The sequence below is a fragment of the Pan paniscus genome, chromosome 14 (genome assembly GCF_029289425.2).
Source record: "Pan paniscus chromosome 14, NHGRI_mPanPan1-v2.0_pri, whole genome shotgun sequence".
Lineage (NCBI taxonomy): Eukaryota > Metazoa > Chordata > Mammalia > Primates > Hominidae > Pan > Pan paniscus.
This window is the reverse complement of record NC_073263.2, coordinates 101,006,573-101,030,775: the sequence shown is the minus strand read 5'-3', so window position 1 is coordinate 101,030,775 and position 24,203 is coordinate 101,006,573. Positions and strand designations below refer to the sequence as shown.

Here is a 24,203-nt window from a genome sequence, read left to right as displayed (position 1 = left end):
AACAAACACAACTTATAAAATGCTTCTAAAAATAACTACCAAGAAAGGAAAGTATGACTGAGTAATTTTCCTTTTTATTAAAAAGTTGTTAAACTAATTCATTTAAACATTGTTTTTAACCACTAGGGGGTATAATTGGTCATTTTTCCTTACAGCAAAGGAAAAAAAATCTTAATCTTTCATCTAAGAACGTGATCTATCCATCAAACAGTAAAAAAGTGGCAGACATTTTGGAGAATTAATACTATTTTTAGTTCTTAGTTCTGAATTCTGGTTGACAACCCAGTAATTACTTGAAAGTTGAAAGCAGCAAAGGTGAACTGCTCACTAATCTTCACCTCTTAGCCATCAGAATGCCACTCGGCACACTAAGATTTGATTTAAAGCTAAAAAGCACAAAGCTAACTGAAATAGTCAAAACTTTTACAAACTAAATTAGAACTGTGGATTTTATCCTGGAATATCTAGTCACTTATAATCAGGGCTTTATTCTACTTATTTCAGTCACACAGTGTCCCTTGATTTTAAGAAAGTAAAGTGAATTCTACAGGAAAGGAATACCATAGCTCAATCTTTTATTACTATGGTTTCAAAATGTAACAAAATAAGGCAAATAAAAGAAAAATATTAAAAGACACAGAAATTTCAATAGCAATGAAAGTAAAACATTTAAAAAGTGTACAGGCTGGGCGTGGTGGCTCACGCCTACAATCCCAACACTTTGGGAGGCTGAGGTGGGTGAATCACCTGAGAGCTCAGGAGTTCGAGACAAGCCTGGCCAACGTGGTGAAACCCCATCTCTACTAAAAATACAAAAATTAGCCGGGCATGGTGGCAGGCGCCTGTAATCCCAGCTACTCAGGGGGCTGAGGCAGGATAATTGCTTAAACTCAGGAGGTGGAGGTTGCAGTGAGCCAAGATCGTGCCACTGCACTCCGGCCTGGGTGATAAGAGCAAAACTCCGTCTCAAAAAAAAAAAAAAAAAAAAGTCTTAGGGACCATCACATCACTATTAAATTGATAAGTAAAAATTAAAATGATGTGGCAACACAAAGTATTATTTAGTTAAAGGAAATCAAACCTACCATTGTTGAAAGAAATCTGGCAATACTAAACAGAACTAAAAACTTCTTCTTGTCTTTACCTAGAATTTTATATTTGGGGATATGCAAATAATTACTGCTAAATACACTGTAGCAAAGCTATTCATAATAGAGAAAAATTGGGCCCAATCTAAAGGCCCTACAAGTAAGAATGGTCAGGCAAACCACAGATCGTACAGGAACAGAATGAAATAGTATCGGCTATAAAAAGCAATAAGAATGTGCACCTCCTCAATATCCAAATGCACGCACATGTAAAATAAGTTAAAAAAAGGAGGCCATGAAAACATACTCACAGTATCTATGAAGGCTAAGAAAATTAATCAGAAGTTACAGCAATATAAATAGAATTTTATATTCACTGGACTCCTGTTTCTCTGCCAGTAAATTCAACATAAGATAATTTTTAAAGAGAGAAAATTACTAAATCCTCAGCATTCTTCTGATTCTGTCTCAATTTACATCCTGAGCTAAATGCATGAGACAAACTTTACAGTACATAAAAACACTCTACTACCTAAATTATATATAAGTTGAAGATATATTTGTTTCATCTCTACACTATCACAACAATGACAAATATTGCACTTTTCCTCTAAGAAATGCAAAATACCTTTCAAGGGGAATATGTCATAATCAAATATGATTATCCCTATTTTACAGATGGAAAAACTGTTGGTAACAGTATCAATGACCTCCCAATTTCTCCAACTTCAGATTCACTAACTTAACAGCATCTTTTGGAAAGAATTATTTCCATTTCACAACTCTCATTTCTAATTTTTAAAAGAAGTTCCTTCCACTTTTCTGAATAATGTGTACAAGACTGTCCTCCTTAACAAATACGAAATAGATGAGAATAAATTATTAACATCCTGATTGAAGTAATACAAATTTCAACTGTTTACTGTTATTTATAGCATCTTCTTTGAAAGGCAAAGAAAATAAATATTAAAGTGTATTTCAAATTCTCTACACCAGTTAGTCATATCGTAGGAAAAAAGCTGAAAGTACACCCTCCTGCTCTTCTATGAGTTGTTTCCATTAACCAGATGTGAGTGTAGCTGGCAATAAAGATAAAAATCCAAACATTTCGGAAAAATGATCTACTCTGCCTGTTTTATCCCTATACCTATGAAAATTAAACATCCAAAATGACTCCCAAGATTAACTAAAAAAGAACTAGAATACAACCTAGCCACTTACCAAAGGACCTGTTGAGAAAACAATCATCTAACTGGAAGACCACCTATAAGTTTCACTTATTCATTTTCTAAGTCCATCTCAAATGTCACTTCTTCTTCTTCTTCTTTTTTTTTTTTTTGAGACAAAGTCTCGCTCTGTTGCCCAGGCTGGAGTGCAATGGCGCGATCTCAGCTCACTGCAACCTCCGCCTCCAGAGTTCAAGCGGTTCTTCCTGCCTCAGCCTCCCGAGTAGCTGGGATTACAGATGCCCACCACCACGCCCAGCTAATTTTTGTATTTTTAGTAGAGACGCGGTTTCACCATATTGGCCAGGCTGGTCTTAAACTCCTGACTTCAGGTGATCCACCCGCCTCGGCCTCCCAATGTGTTGGGATTACAGGCATAAGCCACCACACCTGGCCCTGTCACTTCTTCTATAGAGCTTTCCCTAAAGACTCTAGTCCACTGATGTTTCCTCATTTTGTTTTAGCACACTTTGGACATCATCCTGTGTAATAGATCAGATTTCAATAATCTGTTCATAAGCTTATGTCCCTTACTTTGAGGTTCCCAGAGGGCAGGAAATATATTTTTCATCTTTGAGGCACTAGGAATAGAATATACAACTGCTGTTAAAGTAAGACCAAACACTAGGCCTTAAAGGTTGGTTACTAAAATATTTAATGGAAAAACCAGTGTACTTGCAAGTCTAGATCTTCCACTTGGAAGCACAACAGTCTTTCAGTCAGAATCCTCAAAAAGGAGTGAAAGCTTCTTGCACTGCAGAGTACTTAAGTACTGAAACGCTAACTGCAGACTTGAGTAAACCTTAAATATCCTTAGATATTTTTTCAGATACAAGGTTTTGCACAGATGTATAAACATGTCATTCAAGATAGCTGACAACCTAAAAAGAAACTGCAAAATGTTATGAAAAATTTAAAGCTTATCTAATGCCCTAAAATAACCTCAAAATTCACAGCTATAGTAAAGTTAACTGTAATAAACACCAGCTTAAAAAAATCAAACTTAATAAATAAGCCTATTTATAGATTGTAAAAGTTTGTTGAACGATTATCTGAATTGTTAAAATCATTAAAGGTTTCAAAGAGATCCTCATCCCCCAAATGTTGTTTTAAATAAACTTAACGAAATAATTGTGTATGTATACTGTAAAGCCCTACACCATATAACCTAAAAGCAGGTTACTTTATTTACGCCTCTTTTACTAGCAATTAAACTGAAAACCTTGAGTGTGAATGTTGTAAGAGATCAAAGTTTTCAAGACTTGCCCTAGGAAAACACCAGTTTCTCCCATCATTTGCCCCTTTTAAGTGTTTAAAACCATCTCAGAGAAAATAGTGAGACCTCGTATCTTTTTTTGTGTATTAAAATCTTTTACACTTAAAAGTCAGAAATCAAGTGCCTCAACCATTACAGCAACTCTTTATTAATGCACTTTGTGTGGCTCTGGGTGTTATACTCCACAAATAAGGAACCAACTTCTAATTGTGAAGCGAGATATCAAAGTCCTAGAAAGAACAAGCTCTCCTAACCAACTAGGAGGTTCCAGGAAAATGCAATTAAACAGGAAGCAATGAAGTTAAAAGCTAATGGAAACTGTTAACTAGGCTGAGTGTTGCTCACATGCAGGGAGTCGGTCACCCGCTTCCTCAGCGTACATGTTACAGGGCTGTGAGCGAACACTCACGCGTGGACCTGCATACATCCAATTCCAAAGCTCTGAGGCGTGAAGCCCAACTCCAAGGGCGCTCCACACGGTCCCTGTTCCAGGAAAACTGAATACAGCTGCTCGTGCCACTTGGCCCGCAAGACGGGAGGCGAGTCTGAGGCCCACTGCGTCCTCCAGAAACTACCCTTGCAAGGGCTGTTTCAGAGCCCCCCACCCACAGCCCAGCAGACCCCAAAAGCTTCTGGGGAAACTCAACCCCACCCACTGCTACGCCCCCTTCCCTCGCTCCCACCCGAGGATCAGCTCCCCCGGATAGGGACGACTTCCCCTTCCAACAGTGCATCAGAGGGCTCGTCAGGCCTCACCCACCTTGCACTCGTCGCTCTTTTTTTCTTCGTCGCAGAAGTTGACGGGCGCCAGGCCGGGCAGGTAGAAAGCGCCGCTCCGGCGCGGGCCAGGAACCGCCCCCAGCAGGAGCAGCGACAGCAGCAACAGCCGCGGCCACCGAGGTGGAGACAACACCGGCAGCCTCGCGCTCATTATAGTTGTTTCGGGGAAAGGGCAATCAAACCTAGGGGGTCAAGAGGGAAGGAGGGGTGGGGAGTCTCGGAGACGACTACAAGGCCGCCGGAGATAAAGGAAGCCGGCCCCCAGAAGGCTAGTTCCGGTTGCGCTAGGAGACACCCCGGGTCCCGCAACAGAAACCGAAGCGGACCGCAACAGAGCATGCGCACCGCCGTCTGCACATGCTCAGTGAGAACGGTCGCAGGCACCAGGAGGAGTTTCCGGGAGGGAGCGGGGGCGAAATCCACTTTCCGGGTTTTCCGCGCGCCAGCTGAGGTGGTTGCTGGGAGAGGTGGTTGCTGGGAGAGCTGTTCCGGCGCTCACGTTCCAATTCCAAATTACAAATTCCGATCTAGAGCTCCCACACTTGGGGGCTGTGGAGCGCTCGCCAGCCGCTCCCCGTTTGCTGCTGGGTCTTACGAATTTCTCATATCCATCATGCAGTTTCTTTGTCACACTGTCCGCGGCACGCCAGTCCCTATGACAGAAAGCACCTGCGGTCTGTCTGGAGGCGGAGTTGGTGGCGGAGAGAAAAAGTTCTGGAGACACCTGGTTGGGAGCAGGCTAAGGAAACAAATGGGGAGGAATTAGCCACAAATCCTCAAATAGACAGCTACTCAAAGGCATCCTCACGGACAATTTCCAAGCATTGGATGCAGTGGTGCATTCTTGCATTGGGCAGTGATTGTGTGCACACATCTCTTTAAGGGAGAGTGGAAATGGGGTGAGGAGGAATATGGGAGTAGGATAGAGTGTAGCGTTGACATTTATTTTCTTTAAAGGAAGACCCGAGCATACCTGAGAGCTCAGTGAAGAAAGTAGTTCTGGCAAATCGGATTAATATGGTATGATCAGCCTTTAGCAAGATTCTATCACTTTTCCCACTGATGATGTGAGACGGTGTCCGCGTGTGTAAGTGCACACACGTGTGTGTGTGTGTTGCATCTTATGAGTATTTTTCAAGGAGAAGCTTTTTAGTGATCTGAAAAAGTCAATTCAGTTAGCCACTAGAGTTCAATCAAAAACTTCGGAAGAGTGCATCATCTTAAAGTACATAAGAGAGAATCATGACCTCCAGCTCAGAATTCAAGAATAGGCAGGTTTGTGAAATAGTAAGCTCAGAAAAGTTGAGGGCCGGTGAACTCCTATTTCAAGTTCTTGCAGGTGTTTGTACTTTTTTCTCAGGTAAGGTTTATAACTTTCATCAGATTTTCAAAGGGACCTAGGACCCTGCAAATTGATCCATATAGTGGGGTAGCCAAGTTAATCAAGAGAACTGAGAAGTAGAAAAGAACGTTCATCTTAAGGTGGTTGTGAAGACTAAATCAAAAATGGAGGGAAAGTGCTGAGCACATAGCTTCGCCCAAGGAATGGCACTTTTTTTTTTTTTTATAACAAAAACTAATCTTGTAGGGCCTGAGCAGAAAATTGTGCCTAGGTGGCTTCCCTTTCATGTCCTCTCCCTCAAATAAATCAACATATTCGCTGAACTCTGGGATAGGGAAAAATTGTAACATATTCTGTATTTGGAAGTCATGGAGATTTCCAGTATAACAAAAGGAAGCAGAGGTTTTCTCCAAATATTAAGAGGAGGAAACAAAAATTAACATTTTTGCTCACTATCTTCTTTTCCTAGCACCACTGAAACTTGACCTTCGGCCGGCGCGGTGGCTCACGCCTGTAATCCCAGCACTTTGGGAGGCCGAGATGGGCGGATCACGAGGTCAGAAGATCGAGACCATCCTGGCTAACACGGTGAAACCCCGTCTCTACTAAAAATACAAAAAAATTAGCCGAGCGTGGTGGCAGGCGCCTGTAGTCCCAGCTACTTGGGAGGCTGAGGCAGGAGAATGGCGTGAACCCGGGAGGCGGAGCTTGCGGTAAGCCGAGATCGTGCCACTGCACTCCAGCCTGGGCGACGGAGCACGACTCCGTCTCAAAAAAAAAAAACAAAAAAAAAACTTGACCTTCATTATATCTCACTGCCCTCATCCCAAACATTTCCTCTCCCAGTTTTCCAGGAAACGGCATCGCTGCCCATCTCTTCTCAGGCCCCAACCCTAGAGGAGAACCTAAATTTCTCATTTCCTCACTACCTACCTCCAGTCCTTCAGCAGGTCCCGTTGGTTGGGCTGCTAAACTATGGACTAAATCCTTTCAGTACTTTCCATGCCCACAGCTACCACCCTGGTCCAAGCCAAATTCTTAGTTCCCCTGGACTTCTTACTGCAGTAGCCTCTCAGCTTCCACTCTTGGCAAAATCAATTTTATAAAACCTTGAAATCCCTTAATACCACTCGTCTGCTTAAACCTCGGCATCCCACATTTACCACTATCAGGAAGGATCACGTTTGTTTGTTTGCTGTCTCATTCCCCCATTTATATGTGAATTCCACGGGTAAGGGCCTGCTCCTACATCCCACACCTCTACATCCACAGAGCCTAGAGACCGCAGGCGCGGGGAAAGCACTCCACGACCATCACTGGCCAGGCCACAAGAGTGCTGGATCTAAATTTGGAACCGGACTTTCAGAGCTGAAATAAACCTGAGGTTTTCCAGGGGCTTTTAACCTCCTTTTACAGCCAAGGATGCGCCTAAGAAAGGGGAGAGGCTTCCGTGACTTCCTGCAGTAACGCAGCCACTAGAGATTGAGACTACAACGACTTGGGAGTCTAAAAGTCTGCAACCTTTTCCACTCCAGAGCTCGATGTTTCCTCAATCCCCCGGGATCGGCATCAGCAAAAACCCGGAGAAGCGGAGCCTTTCTCAAAGAAAATGACCTCCAGACTCATGCTACCATCTCGACCGGTGCAAGTATCACGCATGCGCAGGACCGGCCGGCCGGCCGCACCTCGCCAACTCCTACTCCGACACGTCATCTAGGTCGGCCAGGGTCTGGTGGGAGGGGCCGGGGGCGGGGCTCGGACGCGGGGCGAAGTGGTCCCCCTACTTCCGGATCCGGCCTCACCTGGCCAACGCCTCACTCGGGGTTCCTTGGTTACGTGGCTGCGGTGTCTACCCGGTGCCGGGGCGTGGCGGAGAGAGACCGCCCCGCCCTCCACGCAGGCCACAAAATGGAGGCCCTGCCCTGTGGGCTTTTGTGGCCTGGGCGCTGTCGTGCCGAAAGACGAAAGTGACAATTCCAGTTGCAAACTGGAAAGAAATGGAGTTTTTCCTTCATTCTCCCCATGATCGTGACGGTCCTTTTCTCAAAGTACTAATACTTTTAATGGGACTGTAAAACTTGAGGGATATGACTCTCTCCTCTCCTCTGCTTCAGATTGCATTTGCCAACTCTGATTTACCGCCAATACTATGGTGCTGTCATATTCATAGAGACAGAAAGTAGAGCAGTGGTTGTAGAGAGAGTCTGCAGAAGGAGGGATGGGGATTTACTGTTTAATGGCATACGGTTTCAGTATGGGTTGGTGAAAAAGTTGGGATGAATGGTGATGACTGCACAACAATGCAAATATGCTAATGTCACAGAAGTGTACACTTAAAAATGGTTAGACGGTAAGTTTTCTATTATGTATATTTTACCACAATTTTTTTTTTTAAATGCAACAGAGTCTCGCTGTTGCCTAGGCTGGAGTGCAGTGGCAGGATCTCAGCCCACTGCAACCTCCGCCTTCCAGGTTCAAGCGATTCTCGTGCCTCAGCCTCCCAAGTAACTGGGATTACAGGTGCCAGCCACCACGCCCAGCTAATTTTTGTATTTTTAGTAGAGATGGGGTTTCACCATGTTGGCCAGGCTAGGCTGTTCTCGAACTCCTGAACTCAGGTGATCCGCCTGCCTTGGTCTCCCCCAGTGCCGGGATTACACGCGTGAGCCACCACGCCCGGCCCCACAGTTTTTTGTTTTTAATTTTTAAATTTTTTTTAATGGCATTTGTGTCTTTTTTTCTTTTTCTTTTGTTTTTGAAACAGAATCTCACTCTGTCGCCAAGCTGGAGTGCAGTGGCGCCATCTTGGCTCACTGCAACCTCTGACTCCCTGGTTCAAGCGATTCTCCTGCCTCAGCCTCTCCAGTAGCTGGGGTTACAGGCACGCACCACCCCGCCCAGCTAATTTTTGTATTTTTAGTAGAGATGGGGTTTCACCATATTGGCCAGGATGGTCTCCATCTCCTGACCTCGTGATCCACCCTGGCTTCCCAAAGTGCTGGGATTACAGGTGTGAGCCACTGCACCCAACCTAAATGGCATTTGTTTCTTCCACTCCTCTCTGCCAGAATAATTTGGACAGCCTTTTCTGAGTTTCCCATGACGACTTCTGTATAAGATTGTCAGATATAGCAAATAAAAGTACAGTATGCCCAGGTAAATTTTAATTTCAGATGATCAATGAATAATTTTTTAGTATAAGTACATTCCAACTATTACATGGGACATAAGGGTATTTTATCGGATCACCCTACTTTTGTGTCAAGTTAAAATTATTAGCAAAAGTGCTTCCGTTTTTAGGAAGTGCACACTGTACTCTAGTAGTTAGGCAGGAGAACAGGGTCTGCGAGCAGGGAACCTAAGGCCGTTTCACACTGACTTCCTAGAGCCATTTGGAAAGGAAAACCCTAACTTTCCACTCCTAAGTAACAAAAGGCCCAGAGGCCACTCCCTTTGCAAACCCCCACCTTTTCTGTGCGGCAGCTGGAAAATTGAAAGTGCCTCTGATTGGTTGCTTTCTGCAACTAATCAGATGTTTGCATAGAGCGTAACTTTGTAACTTCACTTCAGCCTCTGATTGGTTGCTGTCCCCAACCAATCAGACTGATTGTGGGCCAAGGCTTCCTTTGCATAGAAGTGCAACTTTGTAACTTCACTTTAGCCTCTGATTGCAGGCCACCACTTCATTTACATGGGGTGAGCACCAAGTAAGTGGCCAATGGGAAACCTCTAGAGGGTATTTGGACCCAAGAAGATTCTGTATCTGGGGCCCTTGAGCTGCTGCTCAGCCTGCTCCCACACTGTGAAGTGTACTTTCACTTTCAATAATCTCTGCTTTCCTTGCTTCATTCTTTCCTAGCTTTACTGTGCGTTTTGTCCAATTATTTGTTCAAAACGCCAAGAACCTGGACAACTTGCTGTCCGCAACCAATCAGACTGACTGTGGGCCGAATCTTCATTTGCATGGAAGTGCAACTTTGTAACTTCACTTTAGCCTCTGATTGCGGGCCACCACTTCATTTACATGAGGCAAACACCAAGCAGGTGGCCAATGGGAAACCTCTAGAGGGTATTTGGGCCTGAGAAGATTCTGTATCTGGGGTTCTTGAGCTACTGCTTGGGCTCACTCCCACACTGTGAAGTGTACTTTCACTTTCAATAAATCTCTGCTTTCCTTGCTTTGCTGTGCGTTTTGTTCAATTCTTTGTTCAAAACCCCAAGAATCTGGACAACTTGCACTCAAGACCCTCTACCGGTTTGGCGAGCCAGGTAGGAGGGAAGCCCAAAGTATGGGATTTATTTTTCTCCTTTCTTCTTTTCCTCTCTGCTACATACAGGGGAATCTTTCTCTCTTTCTTTTCCTTTCCAACTCGGGACTCTTGGTGAACAGCGCCTAAGCATGGTGACAACTGCAAGTTTCTGGCCAGAGCCTCTCTCTGGTGAAACTGAAAGGCTTCCATGTGGAAGTGTCTGAGTAACACCGCTGGGTTCGGGTGAGGGACCTGAGTCCTTTTCCTTGTTTTTGTTTTTCTGAGTCCTATTCCTTTTTTCCTTTTTCTGAGTTATTTCCCTTTTTTTCTTTTCCAGTCTTTCAGTGGCTGTTTTCTAATAGCTCCTTGGCAATTGAGGGGAACTGGCTGGGACCACTCTCCGGTGCTGTCTGAAGGACAAGGAGTGAACAGGGATGGCTGCCCTGCCTTGAAGAGGGAAGGACTCTTTTCTATCCTTTCCAGCTATAGTCCCTGATCCCCACATGTGATGCGGTTGGCAGCGGAAGCTCATCCTGGGCGAACTCACACACATTTCAGGAGACTTAAACCTTTTCTTATGCTAAATTCTTCCCTTCCCCTACTCATCTGGCTAAAGGACAGACTATGCAAAAAAGGTTATACAAGTCAGAGGGTCTGAGCATGTCAGAGGTGGTCTGTATGGGGCATGGGATGGGGGGAAAATTCATGAAAGGCAATTTATTGCCTAAATTTAAAGGGTTAAAGGGTTGCTTTAAGTGGGATATAAAAACCTTAAGGAAAGTTCATAGTAGGTCCTCAGTGGTGGAGTGTTGTGGGAAGTCAGGGACCCTGAATGAAGGGACTGGCTGAAGCCATGGCAGAAGAACATAAACTGTGAAGATTTCATGGACATTTATTAGTTCCCCAAATTAATACTTTTATAATTTCTTACGCCTGTCTTTACTGCAGTCTCTGAACATAAATTGTGAAGATTTTATGGACATTTATCACTTCCCCAATCAATACTCTTGTGATTTCCTATGCCTGTCTTTACTTTAATCTCTTAATCCTGTCATCTTCGTAAGCTGAGGAGGTTGTATGTCGCCTCAGGACCCTGTGATGATTGTGTTAACTGCACAAATTGTTTGTAGAGCATGTGTGTTTGAACAGTATCAAATCTGGGCACCTTAAGAACAGGATAACAGCAATGTTCAAGGAACAAGGGAGATAATCTTAACGTCTGGCTGCCTATGGGCTGGGCAGAACAGAGCCATATTTCTCTTCTTTCTAAAGCAAATAGGAGAAATATCGCTGAATTCTTTTTCTCAGCAAGGAACAGCCCTGAGAAAGAGAATGCATGCCTAGGGGTAGTCCTCTAAAATGGCCACTCTGGGGACGGCTGTCTTTTACGGTTGTAGATAAGGGATGAAATAAGCCCCGGACTCCCATAGCGCTCCCAGGCTTATTAGGACGAGGAAATTCCCACCTAATAAATTTTGGTCAGACTGGCTGTCTGCTCTCAAACCCTGTCTCCTGATAAGATGTTATCAATGACAATGTGTGCCCGAAACTTCACTAGCAATTTTAATTTCGCCCCGGTCGTGTGGTCCTGTGATCTCACCCTGCCTCCATTTGCCTTGTGATATTTTATTACCTTGTGAAGCATGTGATCTCTGTGACCCACACCCTATTCATACACTCCCTCCCCTTTTGGAAATCACTAATAAAAACTTGCTGGTTTTACGGCTTAGGGGGCATCACAGAACCTGCCGACGTGATGTCTCCCCTGGACACCCAGCTTTAAAATTTCTCTCTTTGTACTCTTTCCCTTTATTTCTCAGACCGGCCAACACTTAGGGAAAATAGAAAAGGACCCATGTGAAATATCAGGGGCTGAATTTCCCCCGATAGTGGAGGGAACCATCCCAAAGCAGTGCCAGCCCCCATCTAAGGTCAGAGACATCTGACAGACTAAATCAGGGCCCTAAAGTAGGGACACCCCTGGGGACCCCAGTCTGGGTTCAGAATTTTTTCAGGGGGATGCCCTGGGTAAAGTTTGGGTCACCTAATGGGCCCTCTACTTTTCAAAGTCCTCTTCTCTGTTCCAGACCACTATGGGCAACTCTCTATCTATTCGACCTGATTCCACTATGGGCAATTCTACACCTGTTCCACCGGATTCCTCACTTGGCTACATCATCCACCATTGGAATCAATTTGACCCTGACACTCTAAAGGGAAAACGTATAATTTTTTTCTGTAATACTGTTTGGCCCCATTATGAGCTGCCCAGCCCCCAGCAATGGGCAGTCAGTGGTAGCCTTAATTATGACACCATCCTGCAATTAGACCTACTTTGCAAGAGGCTGGGAAGATGGTCAGAAGTCCCATATGTACAGGCTTTTATCAAAATATCAAAAACCTAACAATCTGTGAAACTCCCAGAACCCACCCCCCAAAGGAAAGTACTAAGGCAGAACTAGATATTATAGATGACCCTCTTTTACAAGGGCTAGCTGTCTCTCAGGGTGAACAGCAACCACCCCCATAAAGCCCCTTGCCAAGTGCTCCTGAGGCTAAAACCCAGGAGCAAACACCAGGGACCCTACTAAATCCCCCTCACACTTGGAGAGGAATGCCATATTCAATTCTGTCTCCAGCCCTGCTACCTCTTAGGGAAGTAGCAGGAACCAAGGGGCCAGTCCTAGTGCAGGCCCCCTTCTCTATAATTTATACATACAGTATAAGGAAAAGCTAGGAAACTATTCTGAGAATCCTAAGAAACTTGCAGATGGGTTCCAGCGTTTGATCTTAGCCTCTGATCTATCATGGAGAGATGTTCAATTCATTCTAGCAACGTGTTACACACCCTCAGAAAAGGAATGAATCTCTGAGGCCGCCCACCTGCAAGCAATGAATTATTTGCCCAAAACTCAGGGCAATCATCCCGGCCCAGACACAGTTCCCACTATTGATCCTAATTGGGACTATAACACTCCTGAGGAAATGAACAACCGGGCTAAATTTCTTGAGGCTCTCCTTGGAGGAATGAGAAAGGGAATAACTAAAGGCAGTAAATTATGATAAAGTAAGGGAGGTTACACAAGGCAAGGAGGAAAATCCAGCCATGTTTTATGGCAGGCTGGAGGGAGACTTTAAAAAATATACTAATCTGGACCCTTCCTCTCCCGAAGGCAAAATATTAACAGCACAGCATTTCATTAGCCAATCTGCCCCAGACATTAGAGATAAGCTCCAAAAGATACAGATGGGGCCACAGACTAATCAAAATCAGCTTACTTATATCACATTTATGGTGTATAACAATCATGACCTGAAGGAAGGAAAAAGGGAACAGAGTAAACAAAATGGCAAGCCAAAAGTATGGCAGCCATCATTGACGATGCCCTGAATGTACAAAGAGTATCTAAGGGAAACCCGAAGGGCCATAAAGATAATGCCAGCAAAGGCTCTTGCTTCAAACGCAAGAAAAGAAGACATTGGGCAAAGGATTGTGCTAAGTCCCCGCCAGGCCCCTGCCGTCAATGCAAGGGCACCAGTCATGACCCCTGGCATTGGAGAATTGACTGCCCATGTTCCCACTGAGGGGCTCAGTCAGTCAAAACTCTAGCAGTACAAAAGGAGGAATTAGATGAAGACTGAAGGGGCCTGGGGTCTTCCTCACTGCCCCTGTTCAGGAACATTGTAATTACTACTGAGGAGCCCCAGGTAAATCTGGACGTCATGGGCACCCAAATTCAGTTTCTTTTTGATGCAGGAGCAAATTACTCTGTTCTTATTGCTTATGCAGTAAAGCGTTCCTCCCAGTCCACAAGTGTTATGGGAATAGAATGGAAGCCACAAACGAGTTTTTATTTTATTTTATTTTATTTTACTTTAAGTTCTGGGATACATATGCAGAATGTGCAGGTTTGTTACATAGGTATACATGTGCCATGGTGGTTTGCTGCACCTATCGACCCATCATCTAGGTTTTAAGTCCCACATGGATTAGGTATTTGTCCTAATGCTCTTCCTCCCCTTGCCCCCAGCCCCCAACAGGCCTTGGTGTGTGATGTTCCCCTCCCTGTGTCCATGTGTTCTCATTGTTCACCTCCCACTTATTAGTGAGAACATGCGGTGTTTGGTTTTCTGTTCCTGTGTTAGTTTGCTGAGAATGATGGTTTCCAGCTTCATCCACGTTCCTGCAAAGGACATGAACTCATTCTTTTTTATGGTTGCGTAGTATTCCATGGTGTATATGTGCCATATTTTCTTTATCCCGTCTATCACTGATGGGCATTTGGCTTGGTTCCAAGTCTTTGCCATGGTAAATAGTGTTGCAATAAACATACATGTGCATGTATCTTTATAGTAGAATGATTTATAATCCTTTGGGTATATATCCAGTAATGGGATTGCTGGGTCAAATGGTATTTCTGGTTCTAGATCCTTGAGGAATCACCACACTGTCTTCCACAATGGTTGAACTAATTTACACTCCCACCAACAGTGTAAAAATGTTCCTACTTCTCCACAGCCTCACCAGCCTGTTTCCTGACTTTTTAATGATCACCATTCTAACTGGTGTGAGATGGTATCTCACTGTGATTTTGATTTGCATTTCTCTAACAACAAGTGATGAGCATTTTTTCATATGTTTGTTGGCCACATAAATGTCTTCTTTTGAGAAGTGTCTGTTCATATCCTTTGCCTACTTTTTGATGGAGTTGACAAACAAGATTCATTACTCCTCCTTTGATTTGTCCATTTGAGAAACAACTCTTCCAACAGGATTTCCTAGTAGTACCAAGCTGCCCAATCCCCCTATTGGGAAGAGATATTATGGTTAAAATGGGGGCACTACTACAATTTAAGCATCACCCATTGAAATTGCTGATAGTCAACAATACAGTGTTCCAGACCACATTAATAAATAGGTTAACCCGCTGGCATTGGTATACTGGAAAACCAGGGAAGGCTAAAACAGCAGTGCCAGTCAAAATACATTTTAAAGACCTCAGCTAGTTTCCCAATTGAAAATAATATCCAATTAAGCAGGAAGCAAGAAAAGGCCTAGCACCCATAATTGAGGTATTACTTATTACATGGGCTCTTAAAATCCTGTAATTCCCCTTGCAATACCCGTTCTAAAGCCTTTGGGGGAATACCAGTTAGTATAGGACTGGAGAATACCAGTTAGTATAGGACCTGAGAATAATTAATGAGGCTGTTATCCCCGTCCACCCACTGGTGGCAGATCCATATACCCTTACGGCTCAGGTACCAGGGGATGCAAAATGGTTCTCAGTCCTGGACCTAAAAGATGCTTTCTTCTCCATCCCTCTGGCCCCAGAGTCCCAATACCTTTTTGCCTTTGAATGGGAAAATCAATATGAGGGAAAAACAGTAATATACTTGGACAATGCTCCCTTAGGGCATTCAGGATAGCCCCCATTGGATTGCCCGAGCCTTAGAGAGGGATCTGAAGGATCTGAAAGTGAAAAATGGGAATATACTCCAGTATGTGGATGACTTTCTTGTGTGTAGCCCAAACCCAGGAGGTTTCTGACCAAACTACTATAAAAACTTTGAATTTCCTGGCAGACAGGGGATACAAAGTGTCTGACAAGAAGGCACAGATTATCCTCCAATGGGTGCAATATTTAGGGTATGTCTTAACACCCAGAGCCTGACAAATATCCCCAGAACGAGGGCAAGCCATAGGTGGTTTGCCCCCTGCCCCCTCCCCAACCCCCCCCCCCGCCCCCTCCCCACATGCCACACCTAGTAGCAGCTTTGTTCCTTTTTGGGAATGGCCAGGTTTTGCAGAATATGGGTACCAAATTTCAGACTCATAGCAAAGCCCCTATATGAAGCAACAAAGGGGCCTGAAAACGAGCTAAAGGAATGAACCCCAGAATTGAGAAAAGCCTTTGTCAAGTTAAAACAGGCTCTCGCTCTTGGCATCCCAGACCTACCTAAACCCTTCTCTTTGTACGTAGCAGAGAAGAAGGGCATAGCTGTGGGCATACTAGCCCAGACATTAGGATCAGAACCCAGACTAACCACTGACTTTCCAAAGAAGTTGGATGGAGTGGCCTCGAGGTGACCAAGTTGCCTGCGGCCAACAGCAGCCACTGCTATGTTAGTGGAGGAAGCCACTAAAATCGCTCTGAGCCAACCACTGGAAGTTCTCACCCCCTCATCAGGTTAAGTCTGTCTTAGAGATAAAGGGACACATCTGGATGACAGGGGAAAGATGAACCAAATACCAGGCCATGCTCCTAGACAATCCAGATGTAACCCTTAAAAGCTGCAACACTTTGAATCCAGCTTCAGTGCTGCCCACAGGCCCAATAACTGATCATTCCTGCGAGCAGGTCATTGCACATACACAATGTTAGCCAGCCTGCTTTAAAAGACAAGCCTCTCCCAGATTCTGAGGATGAGTGGTTCACAGATGGCAGTAGTTTTGTGTCAAATGGGGTTTGACACAGCACTGAGCTGGATATGCAGTAGTAATTATCGAAGCCCAGCCACTGCTCCTTGGCACATCAGCACAAAAGGCTGAAATCATTGCTCTTACTTGAGCATTAATGTTGGTACAAGGAAAAAAGCTTAACATCTATATCGATTCTAAATATGCACTCCTTGTGGTTCATGTTCATGCTACAGTCTGGAAAGAAAAGAGATTTCTAACTAGAAAACAGTCCTCTATAAAGCCTGGGCCTGAAATTCTTCAGCTATTGGAAGCAATACACTTGCCAAAGGCCGTAGCTCTAATTAATTGTTGGGGTATCAAAGGGACTTAACCCCTATAGCACAAGGGAACAGAAAGGCTGATAAAGAACCAAAGCTGCATCCCTCAGGGTGCCATCCCAACAGACCCTAGCCCTACTTCCTTTCTATGATTCCCCAACAGAACCTGAGTACACAGTACAGAAAGAACAGTTAATAGAGGAACAAGGGGGACACAAAAAAAGGATCCTGGTGGCATATGGGGTCAAAAACATATCTCCCTCAGACAGCCCAGTGGAAAGTTATAAAAGCCATGCATGCCTCTTTCCATGTGGGGAGGGATGCAACTCTGGCCATTTAAACCAGCTCTTTACTGGGTCTAACTTAGCTTCAGTGGCTAAGCAGGTTTGCTAGGCCTGCTCACTGTGTGCACTTAACAACCTAGGAAACAACATGCCTCCTCTAATAGAACCAGTGCAGAGGAGAGGAACTTATCCAGGGGGAGACTGGCAATTAGACTTCACCCATATGCCAGCTTGCAGAGGATATGAGTTTTTGTTAGTACTAATAGATATCTTCACTGGTTGGGTCGAAGCTTATCCTACCAGAACAGAGAAGGTTAATGAGGCTATAAAGGTTCTCTTAAAAGAAATAATCCCCGGGTTTGGGTTACCTCAGAGCCTCCAAATTGATAATGGCCCGTCCTTTATCTCCCAGCTAACTCAAGGGGTTGCTAAGGCTCTTGGAATCAAGTACTATCTACATTCAGCATGAAGGCCTCAATCCTTGGGGAAAGTAGAAAGGGCTAACCAAACTTTAAAACGAGTGTTAGCTAAGCTATGTAAGGAAACATCAGAAACTTGGGTCAGCTTACTGCCCATAGCCCTCTTAAGGACCCATAATACCCCTACAGCAAAAATTAATATAAACCTATATGAAATATTATATGGAAGGCCATTCTTAACTAATGATTTAATTACTGATCCAGAAACAGTTGGTTTAGTAAAATACCTAGTCAATCTAGGACAGTTTCAACAGGCTTTACAAAAGTTTGGAATGCAAAGTCTCCCCACACTGGGAACAATCAGCAACTTAAAATCAGGTCAGGAAATAAGGTACTTCTTAAAACGTGGAAAGAGGGATCACCTGCTCAACAATTACAACCCAAACGGAAGGGACTGTTTTCAGTGGCACTGGCCATGTCTTCTGCAGTGAAAGTACTAGGATTAGATAGCTGGATACATCTTTCAAGGATCAAGAGAGTGATACCAGAAGCCCTGGACCAGGAACCTGAAGTTGCCATCTGCCTCTACACCTGTGAACCTGTGGAAGACTTCATGAAGTACCTGTTTAGAAGACAGTCAAAAGAAAAGTAAATGCCTACCAATTCTCCTTGGTGTCTTTGTTGCATAGTTACTATAGGCTGGATAATAGTGCCATTTTTAAAAATGTTTTATTTTTGCAGTTTCATTGCCTTCTTCCAAATGGATGGAATCACTTCCTTTGTAGTAATTAAGCAGAATGTTTTAATACATTTCTATAACAAACATTCCTGACGGCATAGGTATCCACCCCCAAAGTTCCCATTAAATCTTTTAACCAAATTCATTTCCTCTTGCACAGAGACCATGAAGCTTCAGAAGATCATGTGACAGGGTTTCCAGCCAGTTCCAGGTGAAGACACCACCCCTGGCCATCAAGAAGTCACCCGGTCTCCACTAGACAGAGTAGGGTGAGAGTTCCGTGATCTCCAACCGGTAGTGATTATGCCCCAAGTCAGCATAAAGAAGTTACGGAAGAAAAACCGTCAGTCCCTCTGTCTCACATAAAGACTTATGGGGATCACGTTTCTCAGAGGGGAGATGAGGCAGGAGAATAGGGTCTGGAGGCAGGGAACCTAAGGCCATTTCACACTGACTTCTTAGAACTAAATTGAAAGGAAAACCCTAATTTTCCACGCCTAAGTAACCAGAGGCTACTCCCTTTGCAAACCCCCACCTTTTCTGTGTGGCATATGGGAAATTGAAAGTACCTCTGATTGATTGTTTTCTGCAACCAATCAGATGTTTGCATTGGAGTGTAACTTTGTAATTTCACTTCAGTCTCTGATTGGTTGCTGCAGTCTGGAAATTCTGCAGGCCAAGTCTTCCTTTGCATAGAAGTGCAACTTTGTAACTTCATCTTAGCCTCTGATTGGTTGCTTTCTGCAACCAATCAGATGTTTGCATAGGCGTGTGACCTTTGTAACTTCACTTCAGCTTCTGATTGGTTGCTTTCCACAACCAATCAGACTGATTGTGGGCCACCACTTCCTTTACGTGAGGTGAACACCAAGTGGCCAATGGAAAACCTCAAGGGGGTATTTGGACCTGAGAAGATTCTGTATCTGGGGCCCTTGAGCTGCTGCTCTGCCCACTCTCACATGGTGGAGTGTAATTTCACTTTGAATAAATTTCTGCTTTTGTTGCTTCATTCTTTCCTTGCTTTGCTGTGTATTTTGTCCAATTCTTTGTTCAAAACGCCAAGAACCTGGACAACTTGCAGTCAAGACCCTCTACCAGTAACACTAGTTGTATCCCTGTAAATGAATGGGCTTTGAAGATCTTCTAGAAGAAAAAGATCACCTCATTGTCCTTCATTTTTTGACATAAAACTGTGATAGCCCAATAGATAAAATGTGAGTTATCAATCACCCCTGGAAAGGATTAGGATATGCCACTCCAAAATATGCCACGTTTATTTTGCACTGAAGGCAATTGAGAAACAGTAGACACAGGAAGAGCTCTCTGCTTTTCCCCTTTTTACCTAAAAGCAGAGAATAAATTTCCTTTTGGAAAGATGACATACATTTTCCTTTATAAAGGTGTTCCCTTCTCCTCTACCAGGAAGATCTGAGATGGCACCAAAATGAATCTGCCTAACAAACCTTACTGCACAATTCTTAGCTACCATACATTTCATAGTCACCTTCCCATAATTTACTGCCCTTAGGAGCCCAAGTCCCTTTCCTTTGACTATCACCTCTCCACAATTTATTGCCCTTTGTTAAAATGGTATAAGCTCCTTCATTTAACTACATCTTTGGGTTTTCACTTCTTATCTTTGACGCTACGATGCATGTAAAAATATTAATAAAATTTGTGTGCTTTTTCTCCTGTTAATTGTATGTCTTTTATCAACTTAAATTACAGGCCCCAAGTACATAATTAAGAGAGTAAAAGGCTGGGCACCGTGGCTGATGCCTGTAGTCCCAGCACTTTGGGAGGCCGAGGCAGGCAGATCACAAGGTCAGGAGATCGAGACCATCCTGGCTAACATGGTGAAACCCCGTCTCTACTAAAAAATAAAAAAAAATTTAGCCAGGCGTGGTGGCGGGCGCCAGTAGTCTCAGCTACTCGGGAGGCTGAGGCAGGAGAATGGCATGAACTCGGGAGGCAGAGCTTGCAGTGAGCGGAGATCTTGCCACTGCACTCCAGCCTGGGCAACAGAGCAAGGCTCCATCTCAAAAAAAAAAAAAAGAGAGAGAGAGAGTAAAAGTTTTTCCTCTCCTACACCTCCTTCCCTGTTAGTCTAAATACTATAGCTTGGACATAAAACTTATCCAGAACAGTAGGCTTATAAATGCAACTAGCGGCCGGATACAGTGGCTCACACCTGTAATCCTAGCACTTTGGGAGGCCGAGGCGGGTGGATCACCTGAGGTCAGGAGTTCAAGACCAGCCTGGCCAACATGGAGAAACCCTGTCTCTACTAAAAATACAAAAATTAGCTGGGCATGGTGGCACACATGTGTAATCCCAGCTACTCAGGAGGCTGAGACTGGAGAATTGCTTGAACCCAGGAGGCAGAGGTTGCAGTAAGCCAAGATCACTCCATTGCACTTCAGCCCGGGCATCAGAGCAAGACTCCAGCTCAAAAATAAATAAAATAAAATAATTAAATAAATGCAACTCATGGTAGATTGGAGCCGAGGTATGAAAAACGTTAAGCTTTAGGATAAATAATGGTTCTCAGGACATAACTTAGCTAACATACAAGCTATTTATAAGCTAACATAGAAGTTGCAACCAGAAGGGGGATTCTTTTGGCCAGCAGAACCTGGAAAAATGAAAGCCACAGAGGCAAATACTAAAGTATCACTCAGGAAAGACAAGAGTGTAGCTCTGTGACATAGATGGATATATTCTAATCATAAAACTAATTTTACTTCTTCCAAATTTATGCCCACAAACCAACTTTCTGCTTTTTTCTTGTCTCGTATGCATTTTTTAACTTAATAATCTTTAAACACTTTTATAAGAGTTTTTATATTCTGCATAGAAACACTTTGTTAGCTATCTGAATTGCAGATATTGCTTTATCAAAAGATTCCTAGAGTCATGAAAGAAAGCAAACAAAGTGCTAATATTGTAGTTCATTGCTTCACTTATAAGATAAAATGCATACCATTTATCAATCTATAAACAATGTCTCAATTTGAGGTTGAATGTTAGAATTTACCCGGTAATCTAGTATTTCTCTAGAAATGTCAAAAAAAAAAAGGGCAAAATTATATAGTACAGAGGAGTGAGTGGCTGGAGGTTGTCTAGACAAGGTACCCACTGGATGCCATTATCTTGGTGAAAAAGAGAAAGAGAAAAGCAGTCACTGACATGAGGGGTTGGCCTGGTTCTTACAGATAGGACTTGGCATTCTCCTGTCAAATATAAGCAATTTCATAGAACATGAACATTAGACAAGGCCGTGCTGTGATGTTGATGTAGCAAGACAAAAACACCGTAACCCTCTGTAATCATGTCTCAACAATCCACTACAACCCGAATGTGGTCCAAACCACAAAATAACCACACATCCTCTGTCTTGCCTAAGAGTAGTGACTGCTGCCTCTTTAGCAATCACAACTTAAGCCTCAGACTAGTCCGCCCTCCTTCTAGATAAGAGTTATTAGATATCTAATTTTAAGAATTACCCCCTGCTTCCTGACAGCATTTGATCCAGAGCAAAGCTCCACCTCTTTAAAACGCTCCCCAAACCACAAAACACAAGCTCAATTCTTATAAATTTCTTTCCAGTCCCCTCTTACTGAGATGTCCCGCCGTTCCTCATAGTGTGCATTCTCCCTTGCTGCAACAAGGAAATAAACCCAACTATAGTTGTGTTCCTGGTGGTCTTTAGCTGAAGAGCATTGACACTGCAGAATCCAGGAGAATCCAGGACAATTCAAGAGCTGGAGACAGCTTACTTGTCAGGACACTAAAAATAGGCCTATCTCTCAAGGGTGAATTTGTATTAGCCACAGACACAGAAACTGATGGATAAGTAACATTACTAATTTGTTAATTAATAAAAATGAAATAAAGCCCTGGAAGAGTCAGAAAAGACAAATGTATAGAGTGAGAAAGTAGATGAATGGTTTCCTGAAGGTGGGTGTGGAAAGGGGGATTAAATGTTAAAGGGCATGAGTGGTCTTATTGGGGTGATAGAAATGTTCTAAAAACTATTATTGTGATGACCACACAGCTTGGTAAATTTACTAAAAATCATTGAACACTTAAAATGAATGAATTGCATGGTATGTAAATTATAGCTCAATGAAGTTATTAAAACAACAATGATAATCCAGAGGAGAACAGCTACTTGAATCCAGCCAGCAAATATTCTTCTTCTACAGATAGCCAATGGTCAACAAAAATGAAAACATGTTCAATCTTATTACTCATCAAGAAACTACGAATTGAAGCCTCAATGAGATGCAGCAACACAAGCATTAAAATGGCCAAAATTTGAAAGACTGACAATTCCAAGTGTTGATAAGGGTGTAGAACAACTAGAATGCTTACACACTGCTGATGAGAGTGTAAATTTGTGGAAAATTGTTTGGCACACCTATTCTGTAACCCAGAAATTCCACTCCTAGCTCTAAATGCCTACATATATTCACTAAAATATATGTTCACCAAAACAGAACTGAAATGTCCATCTATAGTAGAAAGGATAAAGAATTTGTAGCGTAGTTTCATAAAATTACTATTAAGCACAACAGCATATATCCATCTCACAAATATGATGTTAAGCAAAAGAAGTTAAACACTTGCATGATTCCATTTATATAAAATTCAAAAACAGGCAAAACAAATCTGGAATGTTAGAAGTCAAGAAGGTAGTTTCCTTGTACGAATTACAAGGATGTAGTGAGTAGGAGAGCCTGGGGCTTCTGCAGTGCTGGTGAAGTTTACCTTCACCTTTACCTAAACCACTACCTTCATCTGGGTAGTGGTTATCTGGATGTGGTCACTTTGTGATAATTCATCGAACTATACCTTATGATCTGTATATTCTTCTGTATGTATGTTACACTGCGAAAGAACTTACTAAAATAGATATAATTATTGTGAAAAAGTTGATAATCACTGAAATTGAGTATTGGGTACATGGAAGTTGATTTTACCATTCCCTCTACTTTTGTGCATTTGAATTTTTTCATGATAAATACAAACTTCAAATATATATATATATGTTTCACATATCTATATGCATATATGTGTACGTATATAGGAATGTGTATTTATGTATATGTATTTGTGAATGTTTAAGTTTCTCCTTGTCCTGCCAATCTATTCAAAAGTGAACAAGATTTCCCAGAGACCATAGCAGTATGAATAGAGCCAGGTGATTCTTTTATACCAGACATATAAAGTCAGTGTGCTTAGATAACATTAACCAGCAAAAGCAATATATCTAACATGTAAGATGAAAGTCTAAGTGAACATTTAAATGCATGTATTAATATAAATATATTGACTATATATGTAACTGTAGATATAGATATAAATATATTGAATGAAATGCAGACAATCTGACAGTGTCTTTTTTACAGTCCAAATCCTATTAAAATGAACTTTGGTGGCTGGGCATGGTGGCTCCCATCTGTAATCCCAGCACTTTGGAAGGCCGAGGCAGGTGGATCACAAGGTCAGGAGTTCAAGACCAGCCTGCCCAGCATGATGAAACCCCATCTCTACTAAAAATACAAAAACTTAGCTGGGCATGGTGGCGTGTGCCTGTAGCCCCAGCTACTTGAGAGGGTGAGGCAGGAGACTTGCTTGAACCCGGCAAGTGGAGGTTGCAGTGAGCCAAGATTTCACCACTGCACTCCAGCCTGGGTGACAGAGCAAGACTCCATCTCAAAAAACAAACAAACAAACAAACAAAAAAACAACTTTGGCTAGGATTACAATTTTTTTGTTTCATGGGAATATTTTGAATGTGCTAGAAATAAATAAGATTTAAATGTCATATATGAACAGTGCTCAAGAGAAATGAATACATCATTCTGTATATTTTGTTTTGGACTCCTGGCTAATGATTGCTTTGAAACTTCTGCGTATGAGTAGGTATATTTTGCTGAAATAAAATGTTGGGCAAACTTTTCAGAAAAGCATCCATAAAAAGAAACAATGGGCCCAGAACAGGATACTATTGCACCAGGAGAGATATGAGGCCTTCACCACCATTGCTCTC

General features: G+C 43.0%; 1 protein-coding gene and 1 long non-coding RNA gene across 2 annotated transcripts in view; one reads left to right on the top strand and one right to left on the bottom strand.

Annotated features, from left to right (window-relative positions):
- Positions 1-5,109, bottom strand: part of TM9SF2 (transmembrane 9 superfamily member 2) — a 62,360-nt gene extending 57,251 nt beyond the window's left edge. Inside the window, exon 1 of the mRNA XM_003832049.5 lies at positions 4,351-5,109. Coding sequence (XP_003832097.1) covers positions 4,351-4,521 — 171 coding nt within the window. The 5' untranslated portion in view covers positions 4,522-5,109. The remainder of the gene's footprint in view (positions 1-4,350) is intronic.
- Positions 4,900-11,734, top strand: LOC130540733 (uncharacterized). Its single transcript, XR_008954727.2, has 4 exons — positions 4,900-5,730; positions 6,182-7,429; positions 8,781-8,868; positions 9,572-11,734. It is a non-coding gene; the product is annotated as an uncharacterized LOC130540733 (long non-coding RNA).
- Positions 11,735-24,203: the final 12,469 nt, after the last annotated feature.